This window comes from Myotis lucifugus, unplaced genomic scaffold (assembly GCF_000147115.1).
Source record: "Myotis lucifugus unplaced genomic scaffold, Myoluc2.0 scaffold_3211, whole genome shotgun sequence".
Classification (NCBI taxonomy): Eukaryota; Metazoa; Chordata; class Mammalia; order Chiroptera; family Vespertilionidae; genus Myotis; species Myotis lucifugus.
Window position 1 is genome coordinate 1 of NW_005874259.1, and position 16,810 is coordinate 16,810.

A 16,810-nucleotide genomic window follows, 5' to 3' on the forward strand; every position below is an offset into this window, starting at 1 on the left:
GCTGAGTGGGGTCCTCTGAGGGTCACCTGATGAGAAGGAACCCTTATTTGGGGACCAGCGTTGGAGGCTCTGGGGTGGGGGGGAGAGCGGGTCTTGCTGCACTTAGAGGCCGCTGTCTGGGTCTGTTGTCCGTGCAGAGATCCCACAGGTGTCCCCACTTGGAGATGAGGAGCCCAGGGGGTGGCCATGGTGGCGGAGGGCAGGTCCTCACGTCACTCTGCTCCCCGAGGCCCCGGGCTGCTCCGGGGCTGCTCCGGGTGAGCTAAAGCCGCGGTTCCCATGGGGCCGGAGCAGAGGCCGCGGGCAGCCTGGCTGAGCGGATCTGCCCGGGGAGGGCCCCGCTTGCCACCTCGGCCTTCCGGGGAGCCCCTGTCGAAAGCCCTGCTTTGCCTCAGCTCCTGACAAGCCCTTTCGTCTCAGTACAAACCTGCAGCTGAAGCTGACGGGCTTGTTGCAGGTGGAGGTCGGACTGCATGTAGCTCGGTAGCTAAGAATCTGCCTTTCCCTGTACCCACAGCGTTGTGGCTGGGCTGCTGTGCGCATGCTCTCAGCTCGGCCTCCTGTCCTGCAGATGGACGTGTCACCAGGGGTGCGACGCTAGAGTGGCTGCCGTTCTCTGCAGCCTGGCACAGCTGGGAATGACTGCTCTCTCTCCTGCAGGCTGAACTCCCATGTCCAGCGATGGATGAGGACAGCCTGGACGAGCTGGTGGACCAGAGCCTGGGGCCAGATGTCCACCCGGGACTCAGCGCTGCCACCGTGGCCAGTGATGCTGGTGAGCCGCCGCCCCTCCTGCCGTGGCCGAGCGCGGGCCCGTGGCCGGCACCTCAGGAGAGGTCGGGTCCCCGCGCTGCACGACGCGGGCCCTCAGAGAGCCGAGCGCCCACGCGGGCCCGTGGCTCAGCTGGAGCGTTGTCCCTACACCAAGGTTGCGGTGCCATCTCCCCTGGATGTTTCTCTCTCTCTCTCCTTCTCTCTTTAAAACGATAAACATGTTCTCGGGTGAGGATTAGAAAGACAAGCTGAGTTCCCTTTGGCTGTTGTCTCAGTGATGTCTACATGACTTTGTTTTTAAGTTGCAGAAGTGGTACATTCTTTTGTCTTATTTTTATAATCTTTAAAAATAACCTTTATTGTTGAGAGTAGAACAGATGTCTTGTCTTATTTTTAATGTAAGCAATACAGATGTAAATGGAGCAAAGGGATTTTGCTTTTCCTACTTCTGTCCTCACCAGCCCCACCTCCCCACCTGCCAGCAGCTGCTGTCCCCCTCTGTCCGCCCCCCCCCACACTATGCTTGCTGCACCCCTCTGTGCACCCGCCCTCCTCTTGCCTCGGTTGTGACTCTGCCCGGCCTGTGTTTTTCCTGTCTTGGTCTAGAAGAAAGCAGTGACGGTGACAGTGGCGGCTCTGAGGACACGGGCAGTGAGCTCAGCGACGGCACCGATGGAGAGGAGGAGGCGGACCTGGAGGATGGATCTGGTGAGCGCGCTGCCTGTGGAGCGGCTTCCTGGGTCTCGCTGTGAGGGCAGCGGGTCCTAAAACGTCCCCAGTGACGTTGCTTGACCACACTGCCGCTGAGGGGTGGGTGAGGCGCTGGGGAGAAACTCCGTGCGGAGCGGGCCTGTGGGCAGGCCCTGTGGGGTGTCCTCCATGCCCACGGGGCGACGGCGTACTTCGGTGTGACGCGATTTGCTCGGTCTCCTCTCTGGTGAGGGCAGGAGATGAGAACGTGCCGGAGCACAGAGCGGCGGGAACGGAACGGCGGTTTCCGGGGAGACCACCTTCCACGCCTCCCGGCAGAATGAGCAGAGAGCTCGGTGCCCCTTCCAGGCCCTGGGTCTCGGGTGGACGGAGCACGCCCTGGCCCAGGCTCCCGACCAGGTCCTCGCTGCTAGGGGCTCCCGCCTGTGCTCACTCTCATTGTCTCCTTTTAAGATTTTTATTGACTTTTTTTTTAGCGAAAAAGGAAGGGAGGGAGAGAGTGAGAGAGAAATATTGATGTGAGATTATAACGTTGTTTGGCGGCTGCTTCCTGCCTTCCCCCTACCGGGGATCGAGGATCGAGCCCGCAACTGGGGCATGTGCCCTGACCGGGAATTGAACTAGCGACCTTTTGGTGCATGGGACGACGCCCTCCTCCAGGGTCACCGCTTGTTGGCAGAAGTCAGGTCTCGGGCAGGGCTGCAGTCCGGTTTCTGGCCGGCTGTGGGGCACTGTCATCCGCTCCTGGCGCCCACCTTCGGCCGCCCAGCAGGAGTGCCTCGGACCTCTGCCGTCGGCAGGAGAACCGCCGTTGGAGGGCTCTCCTGACGCAGTCCCCCCGACCCGGGAACTGCTCTGCCACAGCAGCAGGGTCATGGGCAGTAGCGTGGTGGGCACCGGTGCTGCCACACGCAGAGGGAGGGACGGGTGGAGTCCTGGGACCGGCGAGGCGGCCACACCTCTGGTCTGTCCTCTGTCTGTGTGCACTCGGGGAGGACAGAAAACTAAACACGGTGACTGCGTGTTCGACCAGAGCGTCCCCTTACGTCTCTGCGGGTGGCTCCCAGCCTCAGCCTCCGACCGGGGCGGCCTCGTGGTCCGCTTAGGACCGGTGCTCTCTGGCCCGAGGGAAGTGGGGTTGCTAAGGACAGTGTTGTCTGAAGGCAGACGGCTCTTTCCCACTTGCTCTGAGGAGGGGTTGGGAGTGTGGCCGCCGTCGGGGGCGCTGGCCTGGGCAGTTGACCTAGTCATGCCCGGCCCGTGGGGTCTGACTGCTCCGGGGCCGGGGCTGGGGCTGCTGGAGCTGCCCGGCCAGTGCTGTGCCCCTCAGCTTGAGAGCGGCTGGAGGTGAGGAGCCGTTGCCAGCACCCGGCGGGGCCGCCGGCAGGCGATCTGTCCCGCAGTGCGGGGTGGGAGCCGGGTTTCCCCTGCGCGGCGGTAGCTCACGTGTGTCCCTCTTTCTCAAGGTTCCGAAGGTTCCGAAGACGATGATGACGACGATGACGAGGAAGTACTGGTGGCAGCAGACCCTCAGGGGAAGCCGGAGGCCAATGGCACGTGTCATTCCGACGACGAAGCGGAGAGCTGCCCCATTTGTCTCAACACTTTCAGGGACCAGGCTGTGGGGACCCCGGAGAGCTGCGCCCATTACTTCTGCCTGGACTGTATCCTGGAGTGGTCCAAGGTGAGGCGGCTGCTCTCGGGCCTCCTGTCTGAGGGCCCGGCCTGTGCCCGCCTCGTGCTGGGTGCTCTGCTCTGCTGCCGGCGTGGGGCCTTGGGGCTGACTCACAGCCGGTCCTGGCTCCCGCCTGGCCGCTGGCTCTTGGGTTGTGGGGGACGCGCACTGCAGAGGCGGCAGGAGAGGAGCGTTCCCAGCAGGACAGGGACCGCAGGGGCCAGCGGGGCTCAGGTGCGCGGTGCCGTGTGCTGGGGGGGTCGCAGGTGCCGAGTCCCGGGGGCCTGCAAGGAGAGGCCCAGAAGCCTGCGTGTCTCTGAGGACGCCAGAAGCCCTGCTCCTGTTCTTTCCACTCGATCGTGAGAATCTCACAGGCGTGGACTGTGCAGCGATGAGAAGGTGTGGCCGTGCTGACGCGTCCTCTGTCTTGTTCTCCTCGCGCTCCCACCCCACCCGTGACGCCACGCCAGCACAGGCATGGCCAGGGACTGTGGCTCAGCAGGGCTGCTGGATGCAGGGTGAGCCACGGCTCACGGTGGGAGCGCATAGACGTCAGTCAGAGGAGGGGCCAGAGCAGCAGCTGAGAGCAAGCGGAGGGGGCCCCTCCCTGTGTGGGAGGTCTCGCGCGAGGGGCAGTGGCGCCGGTTCCCAGAGCCCAGCGCCCGGCGGCTGCGCGGTTCCCGGAGAGACGCAGGGGGAGAGTCCCTCCTGGGCGCGGCGCTGTCGTCTGTGGTGGCTACGCTGGACTCCGGGAACGGGGCCCGGGCCGTGGAGCTTGGCAGGGCCAGGGGACAAGTACACAGTGGACACAGCGGCACCTCGTGGGCAGAGAGGGGCTCCTCTGTAAGCGTGTGACGGCAGGCAGCTCACACGCAGGACCTGGCGGCCTCCTTGCCATCCGGGAGGTGCAGCGGGGAGGCCCCTGATAAGGCTCCGGACGTCCCGGGAGGGACTCACAAGTAGACGTTGAGCACAGGAGTCGGCGGGGTGCGCGGGACACCACTGCGCACACCACAAGGCGACAGCCCTGCACAGCCTGGAGCCCGTGTGGGTGGGCGGAGCCCAGGGCTCCTCAGGCAGGTGTGGGTGTGACATGTCCTCCCACAGGGAGCGCACTGGGAGCCAGAGGACCAAGTGCGTCCGGCAGACACGTCTGAGGGTGTGCACAGCAGGGGGAGGGGCTGCGGGCTGCCTGTGGGAGGCTCGGGGGCAGCCCCGTCCTGTGCTGGCCAGAGGCGCCCAGACCCCAGGGGGCAGGGGGCTGGTAGCTTGGGGGGGCTGCCCCAGGATGTGGAGATTCACAGTGGTAAGTGCATTGCGCTGTACATGGTGTATCTAGTAAAGGCGTTCAATAGGACTCGTGGAAAACACTGTTAAGGCAAGAAGATCTTAGCGTTTCTGAGGAGGGAGCCCTCTGCGTGTGCTGAGACGGGAGCAGCTCATGGAACACGGGCACAGGCTTGGAACAGAGAGGGGCGCCCGTGGCCCGTCCCCTGTCCCCTGCGCGCCTTCTCCCTCAGCTCCCTTCACGCCTGCGAGCGGCCGTGTGCACATGCCGGGCTCCCCTTCCTTCCTCTTCGCCGCGGCGGCTCCTGCCTCGCCGCTGTGAACCGGCAGCTTAGCTCCGCAGCGCGCGGAGGCGGACCGTCTGGCTTTCGGGGTGAAGGCATGTTGCAGGCTCGGCGCGTGCTTTATTTCGAGTGAGACGTTACTAGTGAAAGTGATCCGCAGGTTCCTGACACCGCTCCTGTTCCTCACAGAATGCCAATTCCTGTCCAGTCGATCGAACTCTATTTAAACGCATTTGTATTCGAGCCCAGTTTGGTGGCAAAGTCCTGAAGAAGGTGAGTGTCTGCGCTGTGGGAGCCCCACCGCTGCGTTCACTGCATGGTCCCTGTCTCGGGGGAAGCTTCCCAAATTGCTTTCCTGAGATGAGTGCGTACTGGCCCACGCTTCTTAGAAACCCACCAGGTTGCCGTTTGCAGCCGTGACGGAAGCCCGTGGGGGAGGGAGCTGCCCTGTCTGTCGGCCACGTGGGTGCTGGGGAGGGGCACTGCAGGGGAGGGGGGCCGTTTCCCAGGCGCCCTCTTCTCCACAGCGCTCACCTCCTACCTGCCCTTGGCCTCGCAGCCAGGCTTGGAGGAGGCGGTTCTCTTGGGAGCGGGACCAGGTTTCGGCTGGCTTTTCTGCTTTTCAGAGACCGAAAGGGCCTCCGCACCGCTGGTGTCGCGGACGAGCCGTAGAGAGGCTCCTAGAGGCGCCTTAGACCTGAACGCCAGGGACGGCCGCGCAGCTCTCGCAGCTGTAGACCCGCTTTTTGTTACAAATGCACAGAACCGCAGGTGCCGGTGCGTGAGGTGCATATTTCTGCTGAGACCACACCCTTTCTGGCGCTCTGGGGTCGGTGCTGCAGGTGGCCGCCTGGGCCCTGGTGTGGGCAGTTTTCCTGCAGGCACCTCATTCCCTGGAGAGTCTGCCGCGGTGTGACGGGAGGTGCAGGGGGAGAGCCCACCAGACACGCGGCCTGCTTGTCACCGCGGCTGCTGACACCTGCAGGGGTGTTGCTGGGGGGCTCGCAGGAGAGGCAGGGGCGTGTCCACAGACCTCCCACCAGACAGGGCTCGAATGATGGCAGCTGCGTTTCCACGTCTTTGCTCGATTATGTGACGTTTTCCGAGTGGTTAGTACCCGCTGCCTGAAGGTTGCTTTCCTGTTCTCGTGGTTGCCCGGGGCGTGGGTGGGCTCCTCCAGCACCAGGGCCCTGCTGTCTCCACTGCGTGCTCTGCGCTGGGCCCTCGCATGGGCACCACTTTGTTTTCGGTTAAATCCGTTTTTTCTTCTTGATAAACTACCTTAAAATGGTCCCAAAACATAAAAACCCCTGGATGCGTATTAGTTCCGAGCCTCTGGGTCGGTCTGCGGGGCACGGAGAAACCTTAAGAAGCTGAGGAGCTGCTCCGGGCCGACCACAGACTCAGCCCTGCTGGATGGACGGGTCGGCGCCACTGGCCATGTGAGCAGCCGCGCCTTCTGCCTCCAGGTCCCTGTGGAGAACGCCAGGGCCGGAGAGGAGGAGGACGACCCCACCTTCTGTGAGGTGTGTGGCCGCAGCGACCGGGAGGACCGCCTGCTGCTCTGCGATGGCTGTGATGCCGGGTGAGCGTGGGGCCCGCCTGCCGGCCCGTCCACAGCCGGCATTTCTCCCTGGAGCTGAGAAGCGAGGCCCGGGCCCTGACGCGCAGGGAGACGCCTTAGCACCTCGGGCCACGCTGTGGTCTGGGGCGCGTCTGCGCACCTGCTCTCCGGTGCCGGGTGTGGCCGGGCCCGGTCTGATTGGCCCTGCACTCCTGTAGGTACCACATGGAGTGTTTGGACCCCCCTCTCCAGGAGGTGCCCGTGGACGAGTGGTTCTGTCCAGGATGTGCCAGCCCCGGAGCTGCCACCTCTCCTGCAGGTAGCGCCGCCACCTCAGTGTCCACGCGGCCCAGAGCAGGGCAGTCAGGCCCGTCGAGCTGGGTGGGCTCTCGGTGGGAGCTGGGCCCAGGCTTCGGCACTGCCGGTCTGGAGGGCCAGCTGCACAGCGAGCATCTCCGTTCCTCCCAGATGCGGATCCCGTGACCGAGGAGGAGGTCTCTCTGCTCTTGGTCGATGTGGTGCCGACCGCCAGCCGGCTGCGGCCTCGTGAGGGGCGGACCCGGGCCATCGCCAGGACACGGCAGAGCGAGCGTGTTCGAGCCACTGTGAACCGGAACCGCATGTCCACTGCCCGGAGCATCCAGGTGGGTCTGGGCGGCCGTCCAGCTTCAGGGCATTCCTATGGGAGCATTGCTGGGTGGGGAGGGGGTGAGGAGCTGGGGGCACTTGGGTCTAGTGCTTTCATCAAACACCACTGCCACCACCGGCTCCCAGGGAGGACACCTGCAGTCCATCCCGGCCCGTGTCCTGGGGGTGTGACTCTTCTGCTCCATTTGCTCCTGAGCCTGCCTGGCCCTCCTCATCCTCCGCCCTCGCCCTGAGCCTGCTCCCTGGGAGGCCTCCCCTCTCCCTGGGCCGGTCCCCCCCCTGGGTCCCTGCCAGCAGGAAGCATCTGCGGTTTGTGGAATCGAGAGGGTGATGCCAGCTGTGCGGTGGGCCTAGGCTGTGTGTCCCCCCACGGCGGCCTGGCCGGGCCTCCCTGGGAGGGTGTGGATGAGCCTGGTGCCCACCAACCCCACCTGCGTGCAGCATGTCCCGAGGTACCTGATGTCCTCTCTGCTTGACGAGACCATCGAAGCCGTTGCCTCTGGCCTGAGCACAGCCGTGTATCAGCGCCCCACGACGCCGCGGGCTCCCGCCAAGCGGAGGAGGAAAGCAAGTAAGCCAGGCGTGGGCTGGCGCCGTCCCTGACAGGTTCCCTGGGAGCTGCAGGCCCCACGGGAGCGCTCCTGCCAGGCCGGTGTGGGTCCCTCCCCCTCAGTGAGCGCAGGGCAGTGAGCGACTGAACAGTCGGTGCCATTCCCCACCGTGGGCACCGTGGTAGCCGCTGCTCTGGGACAGGCCTGGCATGTGCGGCCTCCGTGGAGCGAGCTGTGGGCCTTGTGGCCCTTTTAGTGGGCAGCTGGGAGGCGGTCCTCGGCCACACCGATTCTCGAGTTCAAATTCAGCATCATGGGCTCTTGTGTCGTACGTGTATGTGTGTGTGCGCGCGCGTGCGCCTTTTTTCTGATGTCATAAACCCGGTCACACTCCTGACGTGTGTTTCTCACTTGCTTCACTCCCCTGCTCGGAGGACAGTCTCTGAGTGGACGCTCCGGAGCTGCCCTCGTCCCTGCGAGCGTCCAGCTGGGACGGGGCATCGCCTGGTGAGGTGGCAGGCGGCTCTGTGTGGTTACCCTCCTTTGCTGTTTTTCGCTTGAGGTTTTGTTTGTTTGTTTGCTTTGCTAAAGAAGTTCTGGCAGGTGTAGGTCAAACCCGCACTGGTCGGGCTGCAGAAAGGGGCCCGGAGCCGTTCCGTCGTCCTCCCGGCTCAGCCCTGGCCTCCCTCGTCGGCACCCAGCACTCGCCCGCCCCTCCTCGCAGCGTCGCCCTCTGCTCTGTGAGTGCGGGCGGTGCGCCCGGCAGAGGGAGGCTTTTCCCGTCAGTCCACCCACACGCTGCGTTGTGCCGAGAGAACGAGCAGGGGTGCCCACCCCCACGAGCAGCGTCCGTGCGGAGTCTGATTGTGTCACAAAGGCCACGGGGTTGTGAGTGTCGTCTGTGCGAGCCCACAGCCAGGGCAGCGCTGCTGCTGTGCGGAGACTGTCCGCGCCCCGTGTGGACGTCCCCCGTCCCGGCGTCCTGGTTCTGGTCCTGGTTCTGGTCCGCACTGCCGGCCGCGCCGAGCCTGTCCCTGCCCGTGGGCCGGTAGTTGGGCCCGGGTTCCCGCGCTCGTGGCTGGTCTGCTGGTCTGTGTGCCGCTGCGGGGGGGTGGGGGGTGGGGGGCGTGTCTGTCAGAGGTCGGGGCCGTGGACACGCTGGGGCCGTGGGGGGGCTCAGCTGAACAGCTTGAGGGTCCCCCCGTGGCCGGGCCTCGGTGCGCAGACCTCAGCCCCACGGCGTCACTCAGCAGCCCCGCGGTCACAGGGTTCCGCACCATTGTGAGCTCACAGGGGCAGTTGGGGTGCGTGGGGTGTAGCTGCGGGCGCCCAGGGTCCGTCCCGCCATCTTCCTGGCGCCCCTGCTTCCCTGCCGAGGCTCCCATGCCTCTCGGGTGCCGGGGCCCCTCCTCCCACTGAGCAGCCCTGGCAGCTCCAAGGCGCAGGTCAGGCCTGAGCGCGGGCTCACGGGGCGGGGCGGGTGGTGTCCGGGGAGCGGCCCGTGTTCTCGTCTCTGGTCAGGCCCCGGGGTGCAGAGCCGGGTCCCTCGCCGCTGCTCGCTGTCGGGTTTGTTCTGATGTAACGGACGTGGGCGCCGGTTCTCCAAGCCCGGGCCTTGCTGTGCACGGCCGCCCGCCCTCCCTCCGTGGGCGGCAGGGCCTCTAAACTGCAGTTGATTTTCCCATTGAAGACTCCAAGCGCGAACGTGGTGGTTCCCCTGCGGAGCCTTGGTGGGTGCACCCCTCGGGGACGCCACGGGCACGCGACGCGGGGAGCACAGACCCGCGGTGTCCTCTTTGCAGGAAGACGGAGGAAAGTGCTGGGAAGGAAGAAAACCCAGCCCAGACCGGCCGTGAGGAGCAGGAGCTCGGGGACAAGGTCCAAGAGACGCCAGGGCCGCGGGAAGAAGAGGAAAGGACAAAAGCTGAAGGTAGGCCTGCCAGGTCCTCTGCGAGGGCGTGGTGTCCTGGAACGGCCTCCTGCTGGGAGCCATGCACAGAGTGCAGACGGGCGGGCGTCCTGCGGGTCGGCCAGGACACAGGCAGAGCTGCTGGCTCGTCGGGAGGCTCCCTGGCGATCCCTGGTTTTAGGGGCCGCTGGGGCGGCTTCGAGGGCAGCGCCCACAGGGGTCCAGCGGGCAGGCTGTCTTGTCTTGGCGGAGCCCCAGGTCCACCCTCATTGGCCTGGGACCTGCAGAGGCCTGGTGGTGGGCGTAGGGATGGTGTGGGGCCGGCCGCTCTGGTCTGGCGTGGGCTCAGCCGCTGCTGGTGTGGCCAGCTTGCACCAGATCCACGGGTCTCACGGCGGTTCTTTCCCGTCAAGACTGCTCAGAGTGAAGTCACAGCTCGCGGGCGCATCGCGCGGACGCTGGGCCTCCGGAGGCCGACCCACGGGGCCTGCATCCCGTCCGTGTTCCGGCCCGCGGACCCCTCCCTGGGGCTGATGCGTGCGGACATCGGGGCTGCCTCTCTCTCTGTCTTCGGAGACCCCTATGAGCTGGACCCTTTCGACAGGTGACTGCAGGGGGGCAGTGCCGCAGGCACCTCTGCAGAGTTGGGGAGCAAGCTGCCACCTCCCTTCTTCCAAGTGTTGTGACGGTGGGCACGCCACCCTGTGGGCCAGGGTGAGCCTCCGGTTGCCGCTGGGAAAACGAGGGAGCTGCCTCCTGCCTCAGGCATTGCATGCTCGTCCTGGCTGAGGAAAGTGCCGTGTGGGCAGCACCAGGCCGTCCTGCTGGGCACTGGGGCAGGGGCTGGAGGGGCCCGTGGGCCTCGGGCATGGGTCACCGTTTCCTCGGTTGGTGTCCTTCCTCCAGCAGCGAAGAGCCGTCTGCCAGCCCTGCTTCCCCTCTGAGTGCCAAGAGGAGGGTCCTCTCCCGCTCGGCCCTGCGGTCTCACCAGCCCGTGGCCAGGCCCGTCTCCATGGGGCTCTCCAGGTGGGTCTGAGGGCCAAGGGCAGCGGTTCCGGCGTGGCAGCCATGCTGGCTGGTCTCTAGCCCCCAGACTCCCCTTGGCTTCTTGATGGGGAGCGAGGGCACGAGGCCACGGGCAGACCCATCAGCAGGGGTGCTGGGTGCTGGATAGGGAGCCATCAGCGGGGGTGCTGGGTGCTGGGTGGGGAGCCGTCAGCGGGGGTACTGGGTGCTGGGTACTGGATGGGGAGCCGTCAGCGGGGGTGCTGGGTGCTGGGTGGGGAGCCGTCCGCGGGGGTGCTGGGTGGGGGCCAGGCTGCTGGGCTGCGCCTTGGGCTGGGCCTTTTCTCATTGGAGCATTTGGGGGAAAAGAAGAAACTGAACCCCATGACGGCAGAGCTGCTCCGCTGTGCTCTGGCCTGTGGTGCACCCACTGATTTCATCCCGCCCCGTTTTCAGGGGAGCTGCGGGGTGGGTCTCACTCCTGTGGGGGTCCTGGCGGACGGCCTCCTCTCAGCCCCACTCCCAGGGCCTGGGGGCGGGGCAGGGCCTGAGGGCAGCGGTGGCAGGGCCTAGTCTGCACCTGCAGGAGGAGCATTCCTGCCGCGGCGCCCGAGCCGGACGTGGACGTGGCCCCTGTCCCCGACCTGCTGGGCAGCATCCTGTCGGGCCAGAGCCTCCTCATGATGGACAGCTCCGACATCACCATCCACCGCGACGGCTCGCTCAGCGCCAAGCGGGCAGGTAAGCCGCCTCCGAGCGGAAGTGGAGACACGCTCTGCTTGGGTGGGTGCGCATGGAGGGCGGGTGCGTTTTCCACGCACAGAAGACGTAAAGGAGGGGCAGCGTCCTCCTGTTTTTCCCTCATGTTCTGAACGGTGGTGACGAGCAAATCACTTGGGTGGTGACGGAGCCGCAGGCCCAAGGCCGCCCCGTGGCCTGTGTCCTCACAGCCCTGAGCCCGCACGCGGAGCCCTCCGCTGACCTGGGTCTAGCCCAGTGATGGCGAACCTTCTGAGCTCGGCGTGTCAGCATTTTGAAAAACCCTAACTTAACTCTGGTGCCGTGTCACATATAGAAATTTTTTGATCTTTGCAACCATAGTAAAACAAAGACTTATATTTTTGATATTTATTTTATATATTTAAATGCCATTTAACAAAGAAAAATCAACCAAAAAAATGAGTTTGCGTGTCACCTCTGACACGCGTGTCATAGGTTCGCCATCACTGGCCTAGCAGGTCTTGGGGGTGGGGTCCAGTGTGGGGACTGGGCAGCCAGTGATGGCAGCGCTGCGGAGGCGGGCAGCCCTCCCCTCCTACCTCCTGCCAAAGGTCTGTCACTGGCTTCGGCACATCCTGAACCCAAATATCACAAGGGGAGGCAGAAGGGAAGCCCCACAGCAAAGCCTCCAGCTGCCCAGGGCGCCCCGGCGGTCCCTACGCCCCCCACAGGGCTGTGCCCCCACCAGCAACAAGTAGGAGGAACTTGAAATGCACAGCTAGACAGCGTGTGATAAAGGCTAAGCAAGTCATGGAGCCTGGAAAGGAGGGAGGGCACCTGATGGCCGTCTGCCTTTTTGTCTTTTAGCACCTGTTTCTTTTCAGCGACACTCAGTCGGTCTGTCCCGAGGGGGAGACGGCCCGCAGCCCCCAGCACCAAGCACAGGGCTCCTGGGAAGCCTGGGGTCGCGCAGTCAAGGCAGGTCCACCCCCTCCCACGTCCCTGCGCTCACGTCGGGGGCTGCGGCGAGACTGGACTCCTCAGCGACCCCTCGGTCAGGTCAGGCCCAGAGCCCGTCGAATGTGAACAGTCCTGGCTTCAAACGACGGGAGGACCCACAAGTTAGAGGCGTCAATGAGCACGCTGGGCCTCTTGGACTCACATCTAAGATCTCAAACGGCGGCCCTGATGTGCCAGCCGCGAGTGCAGGGCCAGGCCAGGCCCCGGGGCCCGCGCCGCGGAGAGCGGACATCTCCCAGCTCCCCAGGATACCAAAGATGAGAAGGGACAGCGGCAGTGGGTGGGCGGACACAGCCCCCGCCCCCCGCCCCCGCCGGCGGGCAGCGAGTGGAGATCCCCAGCTCCTGCATCAGCCGGCTGACAGGCAGGGAGGGCCCGGGGCAGCCTGGCCTCGGGGCCCGGGCGGAGAGCTCGCCGCACGGCAGGGGCCCCCAGGAGCCCAGCGTGCACTCAAGGGGCGGCGGTGCTCAGTCCCCTGCCCCGCTGGGACCCTCGAGGGGGAAGGGCGGCAGCTCAACCTTCGAGAGCTTCCGGATCAATATTCCCGGGAACACGGCGCATTCCAGCAGACTCTCCAGCCCCGGCTTCTGCCACACGTTCCAGCCTGTGGACGATAAGGCGCAGAGGAAAGAGAACTCCGCCCCCCTTTTCTCCCTCAGGAAGACGAAGCAGCTCAAGAGCGAGATCTATGACCCGTTCAACCCCACGGGTTCGGACTCCAGCTCTGCAGGCAGCAGCCCCGAGCGCCTGGGCCCCGGCCTCCTGCCCTCGGAGATCACCCGCACCATCTCCATCGGCAGCCCCAAGGCCCCGCCCTCGCAGACCGTGCGGTGTGTCACCTCCTACACGGTGAAAACAGTCTTTGGGACGGAGCCCGAGCCCTCTCGGGGGCCGCCCTCCAGCCTGCTCCAGCTCCGGGGCGAGGAGCCCGCCGGGGGCCCAGACTCAGCCCCCCGGGCACGAAGGCCATCCCCACTGGAGCCCTGGGAGGACGAGGACCGGCCGCCTCGCACCACCTTCTTCGGCTCTGAGGAGCGGATGGTGACCTGCGTGACGGTGGTGGAGCCGGACACCCTGCCGACCACCACCCACAGAATCGTGGAGCTGCGGTCTCCGTCCCGCTCCCGCTCCCGCTCCCCGTCCAGCTCCCGCGGCAGAGAGACCGACCAGAGGAAGCAGGCCTCCGCCCCGGGGCACAGGCAGACCCGCTCCCGCACCCGCTCCGGCTCCCGCTCCGGGGACAGGAGCTCCAGGTCGTTGTCACCTCTGGTGGGTGAGGACCAGGCCAAGAGGCCCCCGGCCAAGGCCAGGGCTCGGAGGTCTTCCAGTGACCGCTCCAGCAGCCACGAGCGGGCCAAGCGGAGGAAGGCCAAGGACAAGAGCAGGGACAGGAAGAGGGACTCGTGGGGCCGAGGCCGGCGGAGGTCCCGCTCCCACTCCCGCTCCGGCAGCCCTGGGAGCTCCTCACACGAGCACCGCGAGAGCAGGAGGAAGAAGAAGAGACGCTCCAGGTCTCAGGGGAGGGGGTGCTCTCCCCCCAGCAGCCTGGAGAGGGCCCGGAGGCCCCGCCGTCCTAGGGAGAGGAGCCGCGAGTGGCCCCGAGACAGGCGGGGCTCCCGTGAGAGGAGGCGGCACAGGTCCAGGTCCCCCAGCCTGGAGCACAGGTCCCGAGAGCACCGGCGGCCTCGTTCCCGTGAGAAGCGGTCTCGGCCTCGCTCCCGCTCCCGCTCCCCGGAGAGGAAGTTGCCCGTGAAGGAGGCTTCCCCGGCTCCCCCTCCCCAGGAGGAGCCGAGGCCGGGCAGGGAGAACACGGTGGGGCTGCAGGCCTCAGCAGGAGCTGAAGCCTGGCCAGAAGGGGCTGAGGCCGACCAGGCCCCCCCGAAGGCTCCCCCTGCCCCAGAGGTGCCGGCCGAATGTGCCCCCGAGGACCTGGACTACGTGGACTCGGTCGAGGCGGGGCACGTCTTTGACGACTTTTCCAGTGAAGGCATCTTCACGCAGCTCGACGACATGAGCTCCCCGCCCTCCCCAGAGAGCACAGACTCCTCCTCGCCTGAGCGCGGGGTCCCACCCACCCCCGCTGCACCCCCGGCCGGCCAGCAGCAGGACCACAGCCTGGCTGCCATCAGAAGGGAGGTGTCGCTGATCCACAGTGAGGACACCGAGCAGCCCCTGCCCTGGACAAAGGGTCCCCAGGAGACGGCCTCGTTCCAGCAGGACCAGGCCCAGGCTGCGGTGCCGGCTGCCCTGGGAGGCCCGGCCGGGGGCGGGGCGCTGCTGGGGAAGGAGGAAGGCCTCTGCCTGACCTCTGTGCTTCGGGCGAAGGCCCCCGTGAAGAGGGTCACCTGGAACCTGCAGGAGGCGGCGGGTTGCGCTCTGGCTGAGGACCGAGGCCTGCGTGAGTAGGGGCTCCTGTGGCCTCACAGGTGGGCCGGGGCAGCACGGAGGGGGCACAGAGCGGGCACCGTGGGCATCTTCTCCCCGGTGGCTCCTGGGCCTCCGGGGTCACTCTGGTAGGGAGGTGGCTGCCTCCAGCCTGTGTCCTGGTGCTGGGATGCTCCTCTGGAGTTTTGCAGCAGGAGGTAGCCTTCCGTCCTGGGTGGTCACAGAACACCCACCTCCCCATGTTGGCCCTCAGGGACCCCACTGCACAGGCCCCAGCAGCCGCAGGAAGAGGCGTGGGAACCCGGAGACGGAGGCCTTGTGGTGGACTCCCAGCAGGCACCCTGCCCCGAGCCCCCTCCTGCTTACACGCTTCCAGAGTCTGGCTTTCCCACTGCAGACCCCGCCCAGGTGGGTGTCAAGGCTGCGGGGGGAGGTAACCTTGCCCGTGGGCCACGGGGGCTGCGCCTGGCCGGGGTGCTGCCAGCATCGAAGCTGCGCTCAGCAGACTGTTCTTGCCCAGGTTTATGGCCCCAGCCTGCCTCCCGCCCTGGCTCTGCCCTCAAGTGTCCCGCCCTACGCACCGGTCAGCCAGCCCACCGTGCAGTTCATCCTGCAGGGGAGCCTCCCGCTGGCGGGCTGCGGGGCGGCACCCAGCCTGGCCCCAGTGCCCACCGTCCTGACCACAGCCTCTGAGCCGGCTGGCCACGCTGCCGCCACCAACAACTCCGAGGAGAGGACGGCCACTCCCCGGCCAGCCACAGAGAAAGCCAAGAACGAGGAGGTGAGACCCCTCTCCATCCTCCTGGGACGCGCAGGACGGCGGGAAGCGCTGGGCTCCCCCAAGGGCCCTGCAGGCCTGGCACGCACTCACCCTCCGCTCGCCGAGCGGGCGGTGGAGGAGGTGAAGCTGGCCATCAAGCCCTTCTACCAGAAGCGCGAGGTGACGAAGGAGGAGTACAAGGACATCCTCCGCAAGGCCGTGCAGAAGGTGGGCGCTGGCGGGCCTTGCCGTCCGCTGGCACGGCCCCGGGTCTGAGTGGAGGGAGGTGCTCTGGCCCTGGCACCACGAGGGCGCTTGGGAGGAACGAGTGGTGCTAGGGCAGCGGCCTCCTCGCTTGTTAAACAGGCTCAGTCACAGAGAGCGACACCCTGTGGGCTCCTGGCCATCATGGTGGGACCCTCAGTGGCCCTGGGCGGTGGGTACAGCGGGCCCCCAGGGCCCAGTCCTGGCAACCACTGAACGACACGTGTCTGGCTGTGAAAGGACCTCTGGGTAATTGTGCCTCCCCCTCCCCCAGATCTGCCACAGCAAGAGCGGGGAGATCAACCCTGTGAAGGTGGGCAACCTGGTGAAGGCCTACGTGGACAAGTACCGGCACATGCGCCGGCACCGCAGGCCCGAGGCCGGAGAGGAGCCCGCGGCCGAGGGCTGAGGCTCGCTGGCCCCGCGTGCTGTTGGGAGTGACAGCAGCAGAAAGCTCGGGGGACCCCAGCACTGTGTCCAGGTTCCTGAGATCACTTGTGGTCTGTGCCCGCCCTGCGCAGTTTAAACTGGACGTTACGTGTACATTGTAGATACACCTTCATTGTGTTCTAATTTATCAGAAACGGATTCTCTTTAGAAACTTCTCGTTGACTCAGTACTTGAAAGGGGAACCCTTGACTGAAGCGCGGACCTTGGACGGGAGCGGCGGCCTGTCTCTTATTTAGGGAACCCCCGCTTTCTTAGCTGGTAACGTAATACAGATATGGCTCAAGTGTTCGTCCAACTCCGAGGCCTCTCAGAGGGCAGCGTGGCGGACTTAGGGGCTGGGCTGGGCCTTGGGTACAGCACAGGGGCGGCTATTGGCCACTGAGGAAGCCCAGGTGCCACACTCCCTGCTGTGCCCAGGGAGCGTTATGGCCTCTGTAATGCTAAGTGCGCGCGCAAGGGTCTTCATTGTGCCTGGGAGGCCTGCGGGGGACCACCCCCTCCCTGGCCCAACCACCAGCCACCAGACAGGACACCAGCACCGGCTCGTAGCTCTCTTTATTGGGTCAGGGCGGCCCGTGGCGGCCTAGGCTGGCTGCTCCACCTCCATGAAGTAATCCAGGAAGTGCTCCAGGTCCTCGTACAGGCTGTTGAAGCTGGACAGGCAGAGGCCCAGGCTGCTGCTGTCCAGGGAGGATGCGCCCTCCCTCTGCACGCGCTCCAGGGACGCCTGGCACAGCCAGGCTCCAGCTGCAGGGAGGATGCAGTCAGCCCGTCGGGGTTGCGGGGGGGGCGGGGGGGGGGGG

General features: G+C 65.9%; 1 protein-coding gene across 1 annotated transcript; it reads left to right on the forward strand.

Moving 5' to 3' along the window:
• Positions 1–26: 26 nt before the first annotated feature.
• Positions 27–16,295, forward strand: PHRF1 (PHD and ring finger domains 1). The gene is given in 17 exon segments (XM_014450685.2): positions 27–775; positions 1,381–1,482; positions 2,952–3,169; positions 4,921–5,004; positions 6,201–6,316; positions 6,514–6,614; positions 6,764–6,939; positions 7,385–7,514; positions 9,297–9,424; positions 9,817–10,007; positions 10,310–10,429; positions 10,995–11,149; positions 11,996–12,441; positions 12,443–14,546; positions 14,787–14,941; positions 15,054–15,521; positions 15,832–16,295. Coding segments are annotated over 17 exon segments (4,923 nt in total). The 5' UTR covers positions 27–681; the 3' UTR covers positions 15,967–16,295.
• Positions 16,296–16,810: the final 515 nt, after the last annotated feature.